Raw genomic sequence first — 21,561 nt, 5'->3', positions numbered from 1 at the left:
CTGATCACAGCCGGAAAATAAAGTAAAACATCTCGTTCTAGTGCAAAAACTTTGATCAAAAATCATGACGCTGCTATAGTCAGTGGAAACACAGCTCCTGCTACTCCACCTCATTTGCTTTTGCACCAGTTTTTAAACTTCTGGCGAAGAGAAACATCAAATCTGTTTCAGCTCCTCGGGACGTGGGGTCAAAGTTCAGCGAAAACTCCAGCTTTTGAGATGCTAATAAGATCGTCACGGTTACGTGTGAGCGCACTGTTGTCACGGTTACGTGTGAGCGCACCGTTGTCACGGTTACGTGTTAAATCCCTCCAGCATCTAAACCAGACAGGATTTTTATCCAAACACGCAAAAGAAAAATTGACCTAAAAAGAAAAAATTGTTTTGATGGCAGCAGGAGAAAAATCAGTTTTTGCCTTTTTACAGTGAATCGTTTAATGTAACTTGATTTAACAAACAAAAACTTTAACTTACTGCAGCATTTTAGTTGGATATTATGAGGCAAAGTTAATATGCAGAAATTATAATCTTGGACAAAGTTTTTAGTTTTTGCATTAATAATCTTTTTATTTCACCAAAACAAAAATGTTTTGACCATTTGTGAAATATTATACCAACACTTTAATGTTATCCATTTTTAAAAAGAAAAATCATTTTATTCTGTTAAACACATTTTCATTGTAACATTTCAATTAAACAGTTTCTGTTAGTGACATGAAGTTCATGAAAGAACATTTTAAGCTTATTGCCCCACTAAACATATTTAACACTTAAGTCACAAATGCATAAATTGTTTCTATTTTTAGAAATTTCAAAAACAATTCACAATAATTCAACAGGAAATCTGCTCTATTGTCAGCTTTGGGTTTTAATAAATGTATTTTATTTGCTTCCAATGAAAACGTGGCACACAAATGAAAAATAACGAAATAGGAAACTCATTTGCAAATTGTGTAATTTATCATCAAACAAAAGTTAAAATCAGTTAAAATCCCTCTATACACGAGTTAAAAACAGAAACGTACCGTAAATAAGAGTGAATGTTTTAAAGGCGTTTTATGTTCAGACTGAAATAAAATCAGATTTAAGACAAAGTGATTCTGAAATGAACCGAAACAGATTCAGTCACAGATCTTTGAACTCAGTATGAATGTTTGAACTAATCAAAGATTCACTATTGGACTTTAACAAAGTGCTAAATGTTTACCCCAGATCAGTGATGTCATCTGGGCGCGATGACATCACTGATCTACAGAAGGAGATTATCGGCGAAAGAAGAACAGATTTCATAAAGCTGAGATCTTTTAAACCCCCATTTGATTAATCAATCAAATGGATTGATTGCCAGCTGTGTGACGATCTGCTTTCACATGCGAGTTAGCTTCCAGTCGCAGATCCGCCTCCTCGGCGCTGAGGTCAGAGGTCAAGTTTAAAGTTTCCTCTCTAGCCGACGAACATGTGGGGCTTGACGGGTGCCGGCAGGTTCTCGCTGTTGGCGTCGATGGCGGAAGCCTTGGAGGCCTTGATGTCCAGAGGATACCTGTCCAGGATGTGGCGGACGTCCCGCTGGACGCCGTCGGTCCAGGTCAGGAGGTCGGCCTGCAGGCTGAGCGCCGCCGCCGTCACGGCTTCCTGCCGGGCGCTCAGACCCGACAGCAGCTGCAGGTTGTGGCTGAACCGGGCCAGGACCGGGTCAGCGGCACCGCTGACTCTGGGACCGCCGTCGGGCCGTCCGTCCTCCGAGCCGCTGCGTCGGGGCGAGGCGTGACCCGACATGTGGCGCTCAAACTCGTCTGGGGAAAGGTTGAGAGACTGAGCGTCCAGCTTCTCGATGAAGGCCACGGCGCAGCACTGCAACACAGACACAGCCGTTAGCCCTGAACCGTCCGCAGCTAACGTCAGCCGCTAACTAGCTGCAGAGGGGATAACTAGCTACCATTGCTAACTACCCTTCTGATGCAGAGTTTCCTCTGGTCTGAATAGGAAGTAAGGGGCACCATCTTGGTAGGCAAAGTATGGCGGAGCCGCGGCTTCCTGACCTCCTCCTCGGGCTGCCACCTTATCGTGGTGGAGGGGTTTGAGTGTCCCAATGATCCTAGGAGCTATGCTGTCTGGGGCTTTATGCCCCTGGTAGGGTCACCCAAGGCAGACAGGTCCTAGGTGAGGGACCAGACAAAGCACAGCCCAAAGACCCCTTATGATGGAGAAGAACTTTGGACTGCGTTTTCCCTCGCCCGGACGCGGGTCACCGGGGCCCCACTCTGGAGCCAGGCCTGGAGGTGGGGCACGATGGCGAGCGCCTGGTGGCCGGACTTTTACCCACGGAGCCCGGCCGGCCTCAGCCCAAAGAGGAGACGTGGGTCCCCCTTCCGATGGGCTCACCACCTGTCCGAGAGCCAAAGGTGTCGGGTGCATTGTGCTATGGGCGGCAGCCAAGGGAGGGGACCTGGCGGTCTGATCCTCGGCTGCAGAAGCTCTTGGGACGTGGAACGTCACCTCTCTGGTGGGGAAGGAACCGGAGCTGGTGTGTGAGGCTGAGAGGTTCCGGCTAGAAATAGTCGGCCTCACCTCGACGCATGGCTCTGGTTCTGGAACCAGTCTCCTTGAGAGGGGCTGGACGTACTTCCACTCTGGAGTTTCCCACGGTGAGAGGCGCCGGGCTGGAGTGGGCATACTTGTTGCCCCCCATTTGGGCGCCTGTACGTTGGGGTTCACCCCGGTGAACGAGAGGGTAGCCTCCCTCCACCTACGGGTGGGGGGACGGGTTCTGACTGTTTGTGCTTACGGGCCGAACAGCAGTTCAGATTACCCACCCTTCTTGGAGTCCTTAGAGGGGGTACTGGAGAGTGCCCCTCCTGGGGACTCCCTTGTTCTGCTGGGAGACTTCAACGCTCACGTGGGCAATGACAGTGAGACCTGGAGAGGCGTGGTTGGGAGGAACGGCCCCCCCCGATCTGAACCCAAGCGGTGTTCTGTTGTTGGACTTCTGTGCTCGTCATGGATTGTCCATCACGAACACCATGTTCAGGCATAAGGGCGTCCATATGTGCACTTGGCACCAGGACGCCCTAGGCCGCAGTTTGATTTTGTCATCGTTTCATCAGATCTGCAGCCCGGAACACCTCACCAGGGAGGTAGATGTCTTGGACACTCGGGTGAAGAGAGGTGCGGAGCTGTCCACTGACCACTACCTGGTGACGAGTTGGCTCCAGTGGTGGGGGAGGAAGCCGGTCAGACCTGGCAGGCCCAAACGTGTAGCGAGGGTCTGCTGGGAACGTCTGGCGGAGTCCCCTGTGAGACGGAGCTTTAACTCCCATGGATTGGCAGACTGGGGTGGTGGTCCCCCTGTTTAAAAAGGGGGACCGGAGGGTGTGCTTCAATTACAGGGGGGTCACACTCTTAAGCCTCCCTGGTAAGGTCTATTCAGGGGTCCTGGAGAGGAGGGTCCGTCGGATAGTCGAACCTCGGATTCAGGAAGAGCAGTGTGGTTCTGGTTCTGGTCGTGGAACACTGGACCAGCTCTACACCCTCAGCAGGTCCTGGAGGGTTCTGGGAGTTCGCCCAACCAGTCTACATGTGTTTTGTGGACTTGGAGAAGGCGTTGGACCGTGTCCCTCGGGGGGCCCTGTGGGGGGTACTCCGGGAGTATGGGGTACCGGGCCCTTTGATACGGGCTGTCAGGTCCCTGTATGACCGGTGTCAGAGTCTGGTCCGCATTGCCGGCAGTAAGTCGGGCTCGTTTCCGGTGAGAGTTGGACTCCGCCAAGGCTGCCCTTTGTCACCGATTCTGTTCATTACCTTCATGGACAGAATCTCTGACCAGCCGAGGTGTTGAGGGGATCCGTTTTGGTGGCCTTAGGATCGCATCTCTGCTTTTTGCGGATGATGTGGTCCTGTTGGCTTCATCAGATCGTGATCTGCAGCTCTAATGGAGCGGTTCACAGCCGAGTGTGAAGCGGCCGGGATGAGGCTCAGTGCCTCCAAATCCGAGGCCATGGTCTTGAGCCGGAAAAGGGTAGAGTGCCTTCTCCGGGTCAGGGGGGTCGTCCTGCCTCAGGTGGAGGAGTTTAAGTATCTGGGGATCTTGTTCATAATGAGGGAAGAAGGGAGATCGACAGGCGGATTGGGCAGCGTCTGCCGTGAAGCGGGCGCTGTACCGGTCCGTCGTGGTGAAGAGAGAGCTGAGCCAAAAAGCGAAGCTCTCGATTTACCGGTCGAGCTACGTTCCCACCCTCATCTATGGTCATGAGCTTTGGGTCATGACCGAAAGAACGAGATCACGGGTACAAGCGGCCAAAATGGGTTTCCTCCTCCGCAGGGTGGCTGGGCTCTCCCTTAGAGAGAGAAGCTCGGTCATCCGGGAGGGACTCAGAGTAGAGCCGCTGCTCCTCCACGTCGAGAGGAGCCAGTTGAGGCTCGGGCATCTGGTCAGGATGCCTCCTGGACGCCTCCCTGGTGAGGAGTTCAGGTCCCACCAGGAGGAGGGGAGACCCAGGACACCTGGAGGGACGATGTCTCTCTATGGCCTGGAAACGCCTTGGGGTTCCTGGAGGAGCTGGAAGAGGCTGGGGAGGGAAGTCTGGGCCTCCTGAGGCTGCTGCCCCCGCGACCCGACGATCGATGGATGGATGGATGGATGGATGGATGGATGGATGGATGGATGGAAGGATGGATGGATGGATGGATGGATGGATGGATGGATGGATGGATGGATGGATGGATGGATGGATGGATGGATGGATGGATGGATGGATGGATGGATGGAGCGAGCGAGCGAGCGAGCCGCGGCTTCCTGACCGACTGGCAGAAAATCTGCTCAGCAAATCTGTCTAAGCAGCAAACATGAATTTAATTTGACTTTATTTACAGTTTCACTGGATCCTGTTCTGGGTGAATCAGAACTGTAACTTATGAACTCAGTTCACTGAACCGAACAGAATCGGTTTCTCTCTTGATAAGCGACTGAGGAGTGAAGCGGACCAGGTTGGTGAAGTAGTATCCGTCCTCTCCGGTCATCAGCCGGCTGGGGTTGCAGAAGCGGGTGATGTACTGGATGTTGGACTGCAGCCGCGGCGGGTTGGCCTTCAGCACGATGTAGATGAGCGCCGGCAGGAAGTCGTCGGCGGACGCCGGCTCGTTCTTGGTGATCCTGATGGCGCTGAAGATGTGTTTGCTGCAGCGAGTGATGCAGGCCAGCTTGTCCCGCGGAACGCGCTTCGAGTCCATCTCGATGATGTCTGCAACCAGACCACAGGTTTCCCTGCCTTCAGTCGCAGCGCTGTTGCCATGGTTACCGCTTATTAAAACTGATCATTATGATTTACAGCCATTCAACAAACAATCCCATCGCATTAAACTGGAACAGAGAGGGAACGTTTAGGAATGTAAACCGTAATATCTGGAAAACGAGCCGTAAAGTTTTAGAAATAATCATAATGATTTAGCTGACTGATGGAATCGTCGTTTCTCACCTGTTATGGCTCCGACCACGTTCTCTGACACTTCGGCCGTTTCTTCCTCCATGGACACACACAGCATCTGGACGGTGACCCAGTGCAGCGCCCTGCAGACACACGAGGCTAACCGAGTCAGGCTAACGGCTCAGCGCCCCCTGAGGGATAACAAGGCTCAGCACACTGCGTCCCCTGGGGTGAAGCGCCACTCCGGGGACGCTGACATGCAGTGTGCAGCTGTTCTCATGTGGAAACACGGACCTGAGCTTTAAACTCTGCTGGGTAACAAAATGCAGACAGAAACTTTCAGACGGAGTTTCCTGAGACAAACACGAGTTACACAGGAACTGATGAAGGTGATGCTGAGAGTGATGCAGAGCTGACCTGATCCGGTCTTGGGTTGCCAGGTCCTTCTTCTCGTCGTCCGTGGTTTCTGGGCAGAAGACGCTCTTGTACAGGCGGGTCATGATGTATTTCTCCACCTGGTCCATCACCTGATCCACCGACTCTGACGACCCTGATGAGTGACCCAGTGAGACGCTGCTGCTGCCACCTGGTGGCTGGCTCAGGTCACGCTGATTCATTCATCTAAAATAGTTACCAGGTAGCGTTGCTGCGCTAACCTTTAAAGTGGCTCATGAGGCGATCGGCCAAACTCTGGTAGAAATCCTGAACGCACTCCGACAGCTCATCTGCTCCCAGGTCCTGTCCAGAGCAAACAGAGCGGCTAGTGGCTAACGCAGCTAGCCGCTAACAGCTAACACTGAACTACAACCACACTAATAGCAAGCTGCTAATGCAGCTATCAGCTAACTGCTAGTGCTAAACACACACACAGTCATTCTAGCAGCTAACAGCTGGCAGCTAACGCTGAACTACAATCATGCTCACAGCTAACTGCTGATGCTGAACACACATATTTACTCTAGCAGCTAATGGCTGCAGGCTAGTGCTGAACACAGTCACGTTAATAGCTAGCGGCTCATGCCACTAGCTTCTAACAGCTAATGCTGAACACACAGTCATGCTAATGCAGCTATTGCTAAACACACAGTGTCACACTAATAGCTAGTGGCTAACGCTAAGCACACACAGTCACGCTAATAGTTAGTGGCTAACGCTAAGAACACAGTCACGCTAATAGCTAGCGGCTAATGTTAAGGACTCATACAGTCACACTAATGGCTAGCGGCTAACGTTAAGCACACACAGTCATGCTAATAGCTAGTGGCTAACGCTAAGCACACATACCGTCACGCTAATAGCTAGTGGCTAACGTGAAGCACACAGTCACTTACTGCCCATTTAAAAGAACCTTAAACAGACTTTTCATTAAATTAATTTCTATTTTTAAAGTTTTTTATTGATGTGATAAGATTTGAACCTATTAATTGTGATGATCACTATTATTCATGATTAATAATTATTCAAAGAATCGTGAACTAACTTAGTAATCTTAGCTGGTTAGTAAAAATAATTTTTAGCCATTATAATAATGTGATGTGTTATTTAACTGCCAGTGAAATAATAATAACCAGAAATAACGACGTTCAAACATCCATCTGTGTGAAATCTGGGCTGATTAGTTGGTCGGTTGGCGGCCCAGTGGTCTGTCCTCACCTTCTTGCTGGACATGCTGACCAGGAAGGCCCGGCACTGCTTGTGGATCTCTCTGCCGGGTTTGTGAAGGTTCTTCAAAAACTCCACGAAGTCTTTGGACACCTGGTCGGCGTCGAAGCTGGCGCGGCGGCTGACGGACGGAGACGCTGACTTTCCCTCCGGAGGCTCTGATCAGAAAAACACCAGAGATTCATTATCATTCACTTTCTCTCCTTCAGAGTTTCCTGTAAATGGCTGAAACGATTAATAACATTAGTTGCGATTAATCGTAATAAATCAATTACTAAAATTATCAACTAATTTAGATTAACTGTAGAACAGAAATAAAAACAAACACAACCGTACCAGAAATGAAAAGAATTTTGAATCTGTAAGCAAAAAATATTCACCATCAGATGGAAATGATTCCGCTAACTTTCATTGATCATTGATTAATTGCTTATTGCGGCACGCTAGGCCGTAAAACACAGTTATCAAACAAGATGGCCGGCCTGGGTGATGACGTCACCCTGAACTACAGCAACCCAAAGAGTTCATGGTGGAAAATAAATCCAGATTTTCCAGAAATAAAATATTTCTAAACCAATTTATCACCTAAACTGTGATCAGTTGGCAAAATAGATTTATTGCCCCCTTTGTGTCACGCTGTGAAAATAATCCAATGGATCCAATAATCCAATCAGCAGCAGAGTTCAGACGCAGACAGGCGAAGCGGGACGAAGCGAGCAGCACCTTTCTTAGCGGCGGTTCGAGACGAAGGGCTGAAGAACTTCTTCACCGTTGTCACTTTGCGCGTTTTCTCGTTGGTTTTCTTCTCCTCAAACTTTGAGAACGGGGCGAGCGCGGCGTGGCCTGCGGCGGCGTGGCCTGCGGCGGCCGGGCCGCGCGCCGCGTGGCTGCTGGCGTACGCCGCCTCCTCCTCCTCTCTCTGCAACCTGCGGTGGGGAAACGTTGAGCCGGGCGCACTGAGCTCAAACGGCGGCCATGTTCGGCGGCTGCTCTTACTTTTCCGCCAAGGCCCAGTCGTCCTGGATCTGCTTCTGCCGGACCCGCTGGTACTCCTCCCGCCAGCACTTGGAGCACAGGCCCTGCCATGCGGCGTTGCCATAGTAACCGCATCCTTTCTTGCACAGCAGGTCCGACTGGTCGACGTGGATGCCCCGCCGTTCCGTCCGCTGACTCATGGTGGCCTGGAGAGGAAAACGCTCTGCTTGGTTCTTCATTAACTTCCTCTGATGGAAATAAACACAAACACTGAACTTCCTCAGAGCTGCTGCTTCTGCAGGAGTCTGGGGTTAAAGTCTGGCTATTCTAGCCATTCAGGTTATTTTAGACATTTTGAAGAAAAATAACCGCCAGAGAATCTACATTTGTTTGAAATACTTGCTCCTTTTATTTGAATTTAGAGTTAGTCCCGTGTTTCTGTGCTTTTCTTTTACCCGGATGCTCCAGTTTTATCCCACTGAACACAGCAGAGTGTTGCTTTACTGCCATCTAGCGGTGAATGTGCAGAATGCGGCTCGTTTGAACGATGACGTTTTGTTAAAACCGTCTTTAGGACAAAATCTAGGTTTTATTCTCTTCCTTCCTCTTTTGCCAAGTTGGCGCTGGAAAAGGTTGACGGAATGAATAAATGAAAAGGTGAGTTTCCTCAAGTTGTGAATAGTTTTATTCCAAAACGCCTGTTTTGTTTTAGGAAGTGAAAAACCTCCGAATCTCCTGAGGTCACAGAAATGATCAAACATTTCTTTCAATTCCTGCTGTTCATCGTCCCGGTTCCACCGAGTTCAGACTAATCTGATTAACTATGTATCTGATTAACTATGTATCTGATTAACTATGTATCTGATTAACTATGTATCTGATTAACTATATATCTGATTAACTATGTGGCTTCTCAGATTTCTTTGCTTCAATTAAAATTATGTCTAAACTACTTTGTTTTAAATACATAGGTTGTGATTAATATCCCGTTATGTTATAGACATGGTACACAAATGATTCTTAACATTTATCTAAAATAATTGTTACTGATAAAGTCCAGCACCACTGATTTTGTATTAGTTGAATCATTTTACGCTCCTGCAACATAAAATGTTTCTTAAAGCTAAAAGTAAAATAACAGTTTGTCAAAAACGGGTCCAGATGATTGAGGCACCAAATATGAGCTTTTTTATTCTCCTGTCAACCCGCAGAGATCCAAAAATCAGAGTTAGGATGGAAAACTAACATCAGCTGAAGCTGGTCAGAAGAAACAAAATAAAGTTAAATTCTCCAAAAATCCGGCTGCCAGAAGGATAATTAATGAAAATGCTATTAAACGTGATTTAGTCAATAAATGATCCATTTAAATCTGATGAGATCTGCATTGTGATTGAGTTAAACTTATTACACCTTATGGATAACCTGTGATTCGTCGCTTGGTGAATAAATCCGTCATATTTCTGACTTCGTTCATTTGCTCGTCTGGGACATTTTTGCTACAAACTGCGAGTCTTCAGGCGGCTAACAGCGTTAGCAGCTAGTAAAGAGCCTGACGGAGCCCAACGGTCCGCTTTACGGCCGGATACTCACATTGGGTCTGGACTGAAACGTTATAAAGCCGTTGATCCGCTTCGTTACTCACCTGCTATGTTTTCACCGACAAACTGAACGAACCAACTCCCCCTCTGCGTCCCTGACCGATGACGTAGCACGCTTCGAAGAGGCGCGCAATGACGTAATCGCGTTGAGCGAAGCACGTCTGATGGTTTCCGGCCCTGAAATGTCTGTTTGTCGGTCAAAGCAGCTTCACAAATACTTGTTTTAAACTAATCAGCAGTGGTGGGAAGTAACGAAGTACAAGTACTTCGTTACTGTACTTAAGTACAGTTTTTGTGTATCTGTACTTTACTTAAGTAGATTTAATAATGAATACTTTCTACTTTTACTCCACTACATTTTACAGTAAGTATCTGTACTTTCTACTTCACTACATTTCTACAAAACTGTCGCGTTACTCGTTACATCCAAGTCTCGTTGCTCTTTTCTTCCATTAAAATGTGAAGTTCAGGGATTTAAGGTGGCGCCGTAAAATCCGAGCAATAACGTGACTTAGTGTCTGTTGTCACCCATCGGCTCCACCTTTACTCGCACTCGGAGCTCCAGACATGCGCAGTGGTTTCCTCTGAGCGGGAGGAGATGTTTGTCTATAATATAATAGCGCTGCATAAATTGATATGGCGACATGTAAAATCAGCAGCGCTTCACTTTCACAGACGGTGAGACTTCGTCCAACTTTTAGCGTCACTTGGAAGGAAAGCTTAAAGAAAGGTAAGATCTGTGCTAGCAAAGCTAGCTGTACTGAGACACATGTTGCAGCTGATGAAAAAAAGTTGTCACTCATGCGCTGAATTATTGTGTGGAGGTTTTGACTGAGGTGTCGCATATATGGGACAACGCTGTGACCAAAGTCTGCAATATAGTGATATGACATTCAGGAACGATCTGATTCTTCTGGACGGATCCTAAGGACTGAAGCCTCACTGAGAGCCGTTCTTTGTTCTTGTGTACACTGAGGTAGCTATATATATATATATATATATATAGACATTCATTTAATCGCTGAATAAGTAAAAGTTGAACGTATGAACACAGAGCATGCTCATTGCTCATTGATTGATTTCATCTCCTGTCATGGTGGCAAACATGCAGTGGGAGGGAGGGTGAAAACAGTCATGATGCTCATTCTGCTTAGTTACTTGTTGCGCCGTTGGACAGTGTTCATAGTTGAACGTTATTTACCGTTAATTGCGATGTTTCAGTTGTGGTTTCTGACATATGCAATATGGGCAACTGCCCAGGGCGTTATTTTTCTAGGGATAGCAGGAGACCTCTGCGGATTGTAGCACAGCGATGAAAGCAAAACAGAATGAAGTGAGTTTTAATTGATACTGGTTAAATATATTTCAGCTCTTAGTATTTAATATCTAGGTGTTTTTATGGGAATGTGGATCTTTCAGATCAATCTGAAAACCAATTTTAATAGGTAAACTTAATGTTATTGTGTCATTTAGCGCTGGTCTTGGTCTCGGGTTCGGTGGTCTTGACTACAACTCTGCTGCATGGCTCCTTGGTTGCATATCCTCCACCCCGCACCTTCTTTACATCCCCTTTCAGTTAGATTTCTTTCTAAATAAATGTGACTAATGAAGTTCATGCTATGTTAGGACACGAGACAAAATGTTTCCATCCCTGAAATTATGATTCATAGAATCACATATCTAAGTCTAAACTGTTACAGAGAATAAACACAATAAGAACATGTTTAATCTGTGGTAGTGTTAATTAAAATGGCACATTTCTGATGTATTAAAATTAAATACGATCGGCACACTTAATGATATTAGCGATTAGGTAATGCATTCAGCGAGTACTTTTACTTTTAATACTTAAGTATTTTTAAAAGCCAGGACTTTTTTACTTTTACTTAAGTAAAATGTTAATGTGGTACTTTGACTTTTACTTAAGTACATTTTTGACTGTGTATTTGTACTTTTACTTAAGTAAATTTTTTGAGTACTTTCTCCACCACTGCTAATCAGTATATAGTGGCTGCGATTGGTCGTAATTAGCTTGTTTGCTGATTCAAGGTCCAATTTTTAAACGTTTGGTCAGTGACGTCACGAAACCTCAAGCAAACGATTCCTTGACGTAAAGACCGAGAAACGAAACTTCAGGATATTCTGACGGAAGTATGGCAAACTATCCTCTGGCAGAATAACAACAAATGTTTCTTTTTTTCCTTGCAAGTAAAATATTAACAGAATTCTTTGAAACATTAAAATTGGGTATTAGTATTTAACGTAACCATGTCATATGCAATAAGTTTCATGCTAGAGTCACAGGAGAACCGTCACGCCTTTTTAAAGGACACCTATTAAGAAAAAATTATATCTTGCCAGTTTTTGTTCTTCCATTTGGGACTTCACTGCTTCTAAAAACAACCCAAGTGTTTAATAACTTAATGTGTTGGTGTCTGGAAAATGAGTCATTTCAAAAGCCTGAAATCTCACCATCTAAGATTGATTTCAAAATGTGCTGAACATGTTTTGCATGGGCCATAGAAATGTCCTGACCGGTTCAACCTGTAATCGATCCTCGGTTCTAGGTTCAGGCGAATCGCTCTTCAGGGATACCTTTGACAGATCTCTGGACTCGTGCTGATGACCTCGCCTGCCTGGGTCAAGTAAACACAGATAAGCCTCATATCTCCAGCTGGAGCTCAGTGTCTGCCATGATCCTGACGGCTCCGTCTCCGTGCATTCCTTCTGCCGCCACCGTCCAGCAGCTGTTCTCTGTGGCCCGAGACGCCGACCTCGTCCCGGACATCTCCCTGGATCCAGTGCTCACCACCTTCCTATCCCTGGACTCGGCCGCCGCCCTGCAGCACCGGTACGGCTTCCTGCAGCGCGGCATGAGCGGCGAGCAGCAGGCGGCCTTCCACCTGAATCTCACCGCACAGCTGAGCGGCTGCAGGGTCGCGAATGGAGGCATAGGGGTCGTCGCCCTGGCCCTGTCCCTGCTGTTTGACCAGGTGGCCCAACATGTACGTCAAATATTTAGTTTTTCTGTTTAAATCCTTTGTTTTAGCAACCGAGTATTAAGGACAAAACAGTAACGGATAAACATCAAAAATAAAGTTAATAATATGAGAATAAAGTCATAATTCATTGTATTACAATGTTATTCTTCTGTGACTTTATTCTCATAATTTTATATTTTTTTGTAATTTTCTTAGTGTGGCCTGGGACATATTTTAAAATGGGCTCACAGGGTTGTTAGCTCAGGGCTCCAAACATTACTTTTATTACATTTTTTAATGAATTCATGCTTTACATTGTGTTTTATATAAAACTGGTTGATCAGATGAACTCCATGAATCTTTGGAGCATTACAGCTGCAGGATCACCTCCAGTAATCAGTAGGAGAGTTTCTGTGCAGCGGACCGGGCACCAAACCGGCTCCAGCCCAGGGCCACGACCGGATGAGTCCGGCCCTGCTGCGCTGCTGTAATGTCCATGAAGCCAAACTTTTAAAGCTGCCATCAGGTCCGTGCTGCAGCTTCGCCGCGGGGATCCGAGGCTCAGAGGGTGTTCGGCGTCAGCGCCTCGTCCAGAATCGGGTCGATGATCCACGGCTACCTGCGCCTCGTCCCCGCCATCGCCAACGACGAGGAGAAGATGGCGGAGGCCGCCGAGCTGTACGACAGCTGGCTCAACCTAGAGCTGATCGACCACTATGAGAGGATGACCACCAAGAAGAGGATGAGCACAGAGGCCATGCGGCAGTGGCTGGCCGGCGCCGCGTTTCACCTGCACCTGAGGATCCATCAGGTGAGCCGAAACAGGAAATGGAGGATCAAACTTCTACAAAAATCTGGTTTTCCATTTTCATTCAAACCGACACCATGTTTGTCATGAGATAAATGATCAGAGTAAAGATCGATCTGCTGCTGCTGCCTGAAGAAATGGACCAAAAACCAATAATCAGAGCCAGGAGGCGGGGCTTAGCGCTGTCAATCAACCTCATGTACTCGCTTGGCGTTAAACATGAGAGTGATTGACAGCACTAAGCCCCACCTCCTGACTGATTGGTGGTTTCTGACTGGTGTATTTCTGCAGTTTGTACTGGGAGCACTGGGAGGCAAGTCCACCTCGCTGCAGCAAACAGGAAGGGGCGGGACGGACCACTGTCAGTCTCTTACCTTATTTGGAAATGGGACCGTTGCACTCCGGAAGTGTAGGGGGCGCTATTTCCTATATTATCCGCGTTCTCTCGTTTCAATTTTCTTTTTAAATCTGTGATGTAGCTTCATCTGTAGGAATGAGTTTCACTATCAGCATGTATTTCAACTTCTCTCTTTTTTTTACTTCAGCGCAGCTCACAGCTTTTAACAAATTCTGTAGCTTTCTGTGTACTTGAGGCAGTGCCTCTAGTGGTGAGGGGTGGTAACACAACTAATATATTTATGTCCCTAAACGAGAATACCACAACATCTTTATTATTTACTATTAATTTCGCCATTACTGGCAACGTGAAAGATAAATTATCTTCTAAAATGCCATATTTTTCTTCAGGATGTAAATTAGGTGACATAAACCTTTATACATTATAAATAACATCTATTATCTCCATCAATTATAGGAGGAACACTAAAGAAATAAGACATGAAAAATACCATATACAATGTATACATAAGAAATGTAATTTAATTAATTAAACAGAGATCTGAAAACCCATCGATATTTATGGCTACTGATGGCTGAATGGCTTTTGGTCCAAAAAATAAATAAATAAAAAGCTAGTCGCACAATTATTTTTCGTCCTGAGCAAAAATAATCAGCTCTGGGCAAAGTGTGGGTGAGCATTTGGTCCGACCCGTAAACAGACTTGGGCCTGATGTCTTTTTTCTTTTTTTTCACCCCAACGCCATTATAAACATCGTCACAGTTCTAGAAATGGTGACAAATACAGGAACCTCATTACATTTTTAAGCAGAATTGGTTCAGACCTGGACCGGATCAGAGCCAAAGCCTTTTTTCAGGTGTCAGACCGGTTCCTGATCCCAACCCGACCCGGATCTGGAGCATGCAGATAAACCTTTGGGTGACTGTTATGATGTGGAGCCTTAGATTTGGTCCAGATCTCAGCCTGTAGGTTTCATCTGTGCCTCTGTCTTTATACAAGTACAGAGAGACGTCAGAGCAGCGTGCGGTCTGTGTAAATGTCTGGTGGGACCAATGAACCAACGGGCAGGGCCGTAAAGCGGGGGGCCACTGGCCCCCCCTGTCCCGGTGCCTATGCTCCTTCCTAAAGATGAAGCTATATCACAGAAAAACAGGAGAACGCGGATAATATAGGAAATAGCGCCCCCTTCACTTCCGGGTTGCAATGGTCCCATTTCCAGATAAGGCCTGAGACCAACGGTCCGTCCCGCCCCTTCCTGTTTGCTGCAGCGAGGTCGTTCTCCTGGGAGGAGGCAGACGAGCTCCATCTGTTTTTTTCAGATTATCTGTCATAAAGTCACGACATAATAATTTTAACAAATTTGTAAAAACTGTTTTTCTAAAAGCTTCAGGTGAAAGAAGAAATAAACAGACAAATGTACAAGCAAAACCGCCTGAGGAACAGGAAGTACCTCGCTTTTAAACGTACTTAAAGTATTTAAGTTAAAGTACTTTCTCAATGTATTTTTTTTATGCAGGAGTGTCCAAAGTGTGGTCCAGGGGCCTTTAGTGGCCCTCTGCTGATTGCATGTGGCCCCTGACATCAGTTAAAGACTAAAACAAAATCCGTCCCCCAGTACAGCCTCTGATGGAGACGAAGACTTTCTATATGAAGAAATGATCACAAAGTAATATCTGAAAATGTTGGCAAGAAGACAAATTATTGGCCTTTAAATAATGATGTGATGTTTTACACAAACACTAATTTTGCTGCACACAAATCTGCTTTTAATTGATTCATAAAACTTGGCTAAATTCTGCAAACATGTTCAAAGAAACCTGAATCTGGATTTTATTGCTCAGAAATGACCACATTTTCTTCCCATTTCCTAGAAAATTTATTTTAACATGAAAAACGTACCAAACTTTTTAAGGTTTATTTTCATCCCTTTCCAACAACAGATCTATTTGTTTAGTAGATGTGGATAATCATGCCGTCTTATTTCGTATTATGTTGTATTTTCACGTATTTTGCCATAATTAGCATATTATGAGCCAACTTCAGGCCTGGCAGACATTGAGCCAGAACTTTGATGTTTATCCCAGTTAATTAATAATTCAACAAGGTTTGGTAATTGAAGCCGCTTTTTCCTGCAGTTTCTGGATTCAAACCTGTTGGAGATGAAAGCAGGAACAGAGTAAATCTGGATTTATTCTCCAACAGGTTCGCCTTCACTCTGTGCCGTCTGGGTCCATCGAGTCTCTGCGTCTGTCCTATAAAACGGGGTTAAATCGCCTCGTTAGCGGCTACGTCGCCTATTTACGTAAAAACATTTTGGAGACTGAAGCGGGAGAAACATTGGAGCCAAAACGCCGCAGCGTGGAAAACAGCAACACCTCCAGCATCGGGCATGTGACGGCTCACCCAGCTGGTGCCAACGCCAACTCGACGGAAGGCGACCAGAGGAGCTGCGGGCAGCCTGTGGGCAGAAATGCTTCAGCGGCGCCGTGTTTCAGCCAGCTGGGTCTGCTGGTCATCGAGCCGCAGAGGGAAGTCAGTCACGGCGTCCGGCATCGACCCTGTGAGTCTGCGGCCATCCAGGAGGCGCTGGTGACGCGCATCATGAAGGCGCAGGACCTGCAGCGCAGCAGGAACTTCTTCCTGTATCCGGAGAAAGTCCTGCGAGGCCTGCTGAGGCAGAGGCAGCACTTTGAGCTGCGAGCGAACCGGACCGAGAGAAACGGCCCGCAGCCGCGGAGCCTCAGCCCGACGTTTCACAGCAAACTGCAAATTATGGAAGCTTAAGACGACGGAGGATCAGGGACAGACGAAGAAAATAAAACCACACAATCAACAGAATAAAGTCATCAAATTACAACTTTATTCTCGTAATATTATGATTTTATCATCACAATATTACACTTTATTCTTGTAATCTCATTTTTTAATTCTTGATTTTTCTTAGTGTGGCCCTAACACTCCGCCGCATTTTAACAACTAAAATAAAAATAAAAAAACCTTTTAAATAACATAACAAAATAGAAAATTACAGCAAAAGAAATTATTTTCAAATGATTATTTTTTGCTATAAACTCATGAAACAAATTCTTACATGCAATCAATCAATGAATAAAGTTGATTAGTATTGTACATTCCAGGAACAAGGCTTTAAATCACAGAAACGCAGACATGCCTCATAAATGGTGACATTTTTAGTTTCTTTTTGATCTATAAATGACTCAGCAGGCTTAGCAGAAGGAAAATAACACGGAAACAGAAAACGTGCACAAACAAGGTCTCACTGTAAATTTGTATCTGTGACTCCTTGGTTAAAATATTTTGATTTTTTTTTCAGTGAAGTTATTCGCACTGGATTGAGAATCCAAAAAACTTTATCAAGTAGAGCTAGAAATACTTGATAATAATTTTACTCAAACAAAAGTAAAATGTATTCTGCAGTAAAACTACTCCTGAAAAGATTTTCCCCCAAAAGGTCAGCCAGAAAATGTAATGGATGCTCTTTGCAACTTATTAAAATTCCTTTGGGATCAATAAAGTATTTTTGAAAACTTACAGTTGGGGGTCTGTTTTTAATATATTAATCCTGTATTGATTAGTAATATCAATCCTGCGTCACAGTTTAAAGGACACGGCTCTTATTTTGTTGTTTATCAAACATTTGTGATGAAATGTCCACACCTTCTCTCCGGTGACTCGGGAACTGAGTGTAAAGGTTACAGTTCCGATTTAAATAAAGCCAGCAGGGGGCGCTCTTCGCTTTGGCTGCAGAACAGCGCCGGAGAAGAAGAAAACCCCTTTTGACGCGTGTAGCTGCTTGTTTTTACGAAGCACCTGCAAACAATTCAACACATTATGATCTGAGGAAGACGGGTTGTAACAGTGGAACTTTCAATCAGCGGTTTTCATAAGGTAGGTTGTGTCTGACTCTGTTTTCAATCGCTTTTAAACATTTCTATTACATTTTGAATAGCTAGTTGTAGCTAACGGTCTACCGCGCTAAAACAAAAGGCTGAAAATGGATTGAAACGCGACGAACAGCTGAGAAAATCTAGAACGGTGTTAGAATACCTTGAACTTTGAAAGGAAGTGCATGTAATAACTTTGAATGGCTTTAGATTATGTCCTTGTTAGGATGTTGGCCCTGTGAGGAAGGCGGTGAGTGAGCTAACATGCTAATGTTGCATCAGTGGGGTGGTGAGTTGTTTCAGCTCCAGGTCTCTGAGAGTTGGTTGTTTTCTTGCTGCTTCTTAATGTCAGTCGTTCCTGGCTCAGCTTTTCTGTGAGTTTTGGACATATTGAGCCATTTTTGGCTGTTCGGTCCCCGCCACACCCACACGTGGTTCCTTAAAGCTGCCGCAGCCGCATTTTCTGGGAAAAGGAAACTGGCGCAGAAAGCAGCACACCGACTGAATGCAGGTGTTTCAGGTTTGATCTAATTTACAACAGGAGGACCTGCAGTTCGGTGGTTTGCTTTCCAAGGGAGGGGCAGATATTGGTTTACAATCTTATTACCCCGGGGCAAATTAGTGCGGAAGCCTGAGGGGCATTTACTCGTTTGTTTCTGTTAAAATGAGTGATTGTCCAATATGGACATTTGTAAATATCCACTATTAATATGCTGCTGTTCTAATATGGCCGACATTCATAATACAGTGGAGAAATGACCGCAGCGCTGCTTTAACACCCGCAATGCTGCGCAGAAACTCTGATAAAGGGCGATACGACGGGAATAAATGATAAATATCGACCGGTTTTCCTTATGGATACCGGCGGTAAAACCGCTGTTTTGTGCACCGTTGATTGAAATGAGTCAAGATTTCAGCTGGACAGTCAAATATCCCTGGCATAAATCAAAGTAATAATAATGAACAGATTAGCAGAAAGGTCTGAACTTTCCACATGTTGATGTTGGAAATATATATATATATTGTTGCTATAAATGATCAAGTTATGTTGGCAATAAAATGTTTGAGAACTGAAATAAATTACTTGCATCTTGTTGGATTTTTAATATCGTATAAAAAGGTTATTTTTTTTAATCAGGGTTAAATTGGAATAATTGACTAATATGATAATGTTTTGCAGTCCTGATGTTTGAATACTGATAAAAATCTCTTTTCTTTAATATGGATAATATTTATATCAACTATCAACATCGGCTCAAATATTCATGTTGGTGCGTTCCTAATGTTCTGTCAAAAAGTTATGAAACTGGATAAAATGACAATATTCCATGGTTAAAGATGTAAAGTTTATGCTGTAACTAAGATATTCTGACATTTTAAAGTTGGATTTTAATGAAAAACTTCCAGGGCTATAAAACGAGAGTCGGCCCTGAGGAGCGTTTTTACTTTTATCAGAGGATTTATTTAACCCAGAGGATTAAACGTTTTCAGCCCGTCTCTTATTTCAGGCCGACTCCACTTCCAGTTTGTTTCATTAAATGTTTTACCTGAAGTTGCTGTGCACATCTATCAGCCACTTTCTATGCTTTACCTTCATGCCAACCTGGCCGTTCCCCCACCACAGGCAGGAAAACGTCCAGTTCACATAAATACGGTGAATGTTGGGAAGTCTGGACCGCCGTCAGAATGCCAGGTTTTTATCTAGAAAACAGAAGAAATGCGTTCAGAAACGTTCCCGCCTCATTACGCAGCATATTGGGACCAATATAAGCTGGTTATTTAAATTACTTTTGGATTCACACTGAACAATAATTAGAGACCGAACCTGAAACAAAGTTTAGCTTTCCAGCAGGATTTCCCTGATAAATCTGAATATTGTAATGATTGGAAACATTAAATAATGTAGGTTTGTTGTTATTTTTCCCCTGAATGATTTATATTTATCTGCTTTCCTCATGACTTTAAATTTTCTGCCAGTATTTAATGTTAATGAGCAACTCATTGCATCAAATGAAACTAGAATATGTCAAAATGCTAGTCAAAGAGTTTGTACATTATTGTAAAATAACATTTTAGAGTAGAAAGTAAAACCTGTAAACTTTTTTTGGACAGACTTGAGCAAAATGTCGGATTCGGACTCGGACGGCGATTGGGGTTTCCACCGCAACAAGAAGTTTGTGGTAAAAATCCAACAAACATTTTCCATGTTTGTTTTGTTCTTCATCTAAACCAGTTTTTCTTTTGGCGTTGTAGAAAACTCACGCACCCTTCAAAATGAACCTTTCAGGTAAGAAAGATTTAAAACTGTTATAGGAAATGTGTTTATTAGGATTGTCTTAAATATTATGAAAGTTTCCACCATTTTCTTCTGCTTTTTCTCTTAAATTGTGAGGAATGTTTTCATTTCTGTAGCGTCTCAAGTTTAGTTTGTTTAAAGTTCAAAAGCCTTAAATGATAAAAACATGAACAGAAAATAAGATGGAACAGAGTTGGGCGTTTACCGTATTGTGAAAAATTATCACCATGAGTGTTGATAAATTTCAGTTATTTTAGAAAAATGGCAGTTTGATTGGAAATGTTTTTATTTTCTCCACTTTGTTCCACGAATCTACGAGTAAATACGAGTAAATGTAACTTATTGCCAATAATGTGGTCAGTTTAGTGATTAGTTATGTTTTTCCTGTAGAAATCTATTTCAGATGAGAATATTCCTGAAGAATAAACTTTGTGTTTCCGGCGCCATAAATTAGAGCTGCACCGATTGCAGTTTTCTGGTCGATCGTCTACTAGCGATCTTTTAAAATAAAACCCAACTTATCGATTCCGATTTTGGCCGATGCCTGAAACGTTGCGCAATACATCAAGAAAGTTGCTGAATTGGCTACAGTGGGGTGAAACCAAGCTGTTCTAACTCTAGAGTCATAATTCTAGGTCTACGGCTCTAGATCTAAAACTAGATGGTTCCTCTTTAAAAACTTCAGTTTTTCTGTTCAGAAAGTTTTCACATCCACTCTTTGATCTGCTCTGGGATCTGTTGAGTGACTGGATGGCAGTGTTGTGGTCAAGACCACCTAACCCAAGACCAAGACCAGCGCCGCTCTACATGATACGATAAAATGTGAAATATGGTTGAAATTGCTTCTCAAATTGATCTGAAAGATCCATGTTCCCATAAAAACACCTTGATATTAAATACTTAATAAATGTTACCAATATTAAAATGAAGTGCTTCCATCTCTGTGCTACAATCCGTGATGGTCTCAAGCCATCCCTAAAAAGATAACGCCCTGGGCATTTGCCCATATTGCTCATGTCAGAAACCACCACTGTCTGCACCATTAAACATAGCAATTGAGGCAAAGCCCTGACGCTCAACTATGACCACTGACCAAGGAGCAATAAAGAAGTAACCAAGCACAAGGTGCTCACCGTGACTGTTTTCACTCTCTCTCCCGCTACATGAAGCCAGGTAGTCTGAGACCATGGCAGACATTACAGCTGACACTTTGAACGAAAACAATCAAAGAGCAATGTGCATTCTGTGCGTGCTCTTTCTTTCTTTCTTGTTTTATTTAATTAAAAAAATATCAATGTACATAATTAAATAACAATGATGGCTACTGCAGTGTACGCAGAGCATTACAAGAACAAAGAACGGCTCTCAGTAACACTCCAGTCCTATTTTCTAAGTAAAGAGCCATTCAGAAGAATCGGACTGTTCCTGAATGTCACGTCATTATATTGCAGACTTTTGGACACTGTGTTGTCCCATATATACGACAAGTCAGTCAACACCTCCGCACAATAATTCAGGCAGTGAGTGACTTTTTTTCATCACAAATGCTTATGTGTCT

General features: G+C 44.5%; 3 protein-coding genes across 20 annotated transcripts in view; 2 read left to right on the top strand and 1 right to left on the bottom strand.

The window, feature by feature from the left end:
- Nucleotides 1-850: 850 nt before the first annotated feature.
- On the bottom strand, nt 851-8,257 carry rabgef1 (RAB guanine nucleotide exchange factor (GEF) 1). Of its 3 annotated transcripts, XM_081615420.1 has the most exons (8): nt 8,079-8,257; nt 7,806-8,008; nt 7,074-7,240; nt 6,077-6,158; nt 5,838-5,970; nt 5,472-5,563; nt 4,981-5,237; nt 851-1,851 (listed from the first exon to the last, which is right to left on the bottom strand). In XM_081615420.1, the coding sequence occupies exons 1-8, from the start codon at nt 8,255-8,257 to the stop codon at nt 1,444-1,446; spliced, it is 1,521 nt and encodes a 506-aa protein (XP_081471546.1). In that variant the 3' UTR covers nt 851-1,443. The 3 variants fall into 3 exon arrangements, with proteins under 3 accessions (XP_081471546.1, XP_081471547.1, XP_081471548.1); XM_081615421.1 differs by lacking the exons at nt 7,806-8,008; nt 8,079-8,257 and adding an exon at nt 7,463-7,481; XM_081615422.1 differs by lacking the exons at nt 7,074-7,240; nt 7,806-8,008; nt 8,079-8,257 and having other exon boundaries at nt 6,055-6,160.
- A 41-nt stretch (nt 8,258-8,298) lies between these two features.
- On the top strand, nt 8,299-17,354 carry LOC103460007 (uncharacterized). 12 transcript variants are annotated; one of them, XM_081615427.1, is made up of 5 exons: nt 8,299-8,714; nt 12,223-12,300; nt 12,403-12,660; nt 13,163-13,447; nt 16,005-17,354. In XM_081615427.1, exons 3-5 carry the CDS (start codon nt 12,529-12,531, stop codon nt 16,584-16,586), a joined length of 999 nt encoding a protein of 332 aa, XP_081471553.1. In that variant the 5' UTR covers nt 8,299-8,714; nt 12,223-12,300; nt 12,403-12,528; the 3' UTR covers nt 16,587-17,354. The 12 variants fall into 12 exon arrangements, with proteins under 12 accessions (XP_081471553.1, XP_081471554.1, XP_008400184.2 ...); XM_081615428.1 differs by having other exon boundaries at nt 12,400-12,660; XM_081615425.1 differs by lacking the exon at nt 8,299-8,714 and adding an exon at nt 9,690-10,019.
- Nucleotides 17,355-17,564: 210 nt separating this feature from the next.
- Nucleotides 17,565-21,561, top strand: part of ttc3 (tetratricopeptide repeat domain 3) — a 36,369-nt gene continuing 32,372 nt past the window's right edge. For 4 of the 5 annotated variants that reach the window (XR_014090822.1, XM_081615413.1, XM_081615415.1 and 1 more), the window contains exons 1-3: nt 17,906-17,957; nt 19,820-19,887; nt 19,961-19,994. Coding sequence is in view for 4 of the 5 variants with exons in the window: in XM_081615413.1 (XP_081471539.1) it covers nt 17,921-17,957; nt 19,820-19,887; nt 19,961-19,994 (139 nt within the window). In the remaining variant the exon portion in view is untranslated. Of the gene's footprint in view, nt 17,712-17,905; nt 17,958-19,819; nt 19,888-19,960; nt 19,995-21,561 lie in introns of those variants that run through there. The other variant, XM_081615414.1, reaches the window with a different exon arrangement.

The sequence above is a fragment of the Poecilia reticulata genome, chromosome 14 (genome assembly GCF_904066995.2).
Source record: "Poecilia reticulata chromosome 14, P_reticulata-male-v2, whole genome shotgun sequence".
Taxonomy (NCBI): Eukaryota; Metazoa; Chordata; class Actinopteri; order Cyprinodontiformes; family Poeciliidae; genus Poecilia; species Poecilia reticulata.
The sequence above is the reverse complement of the archived record's forward strand: the minus strand, read 5'-3'. Positions and strand labels throughout refer to the sequence as shown.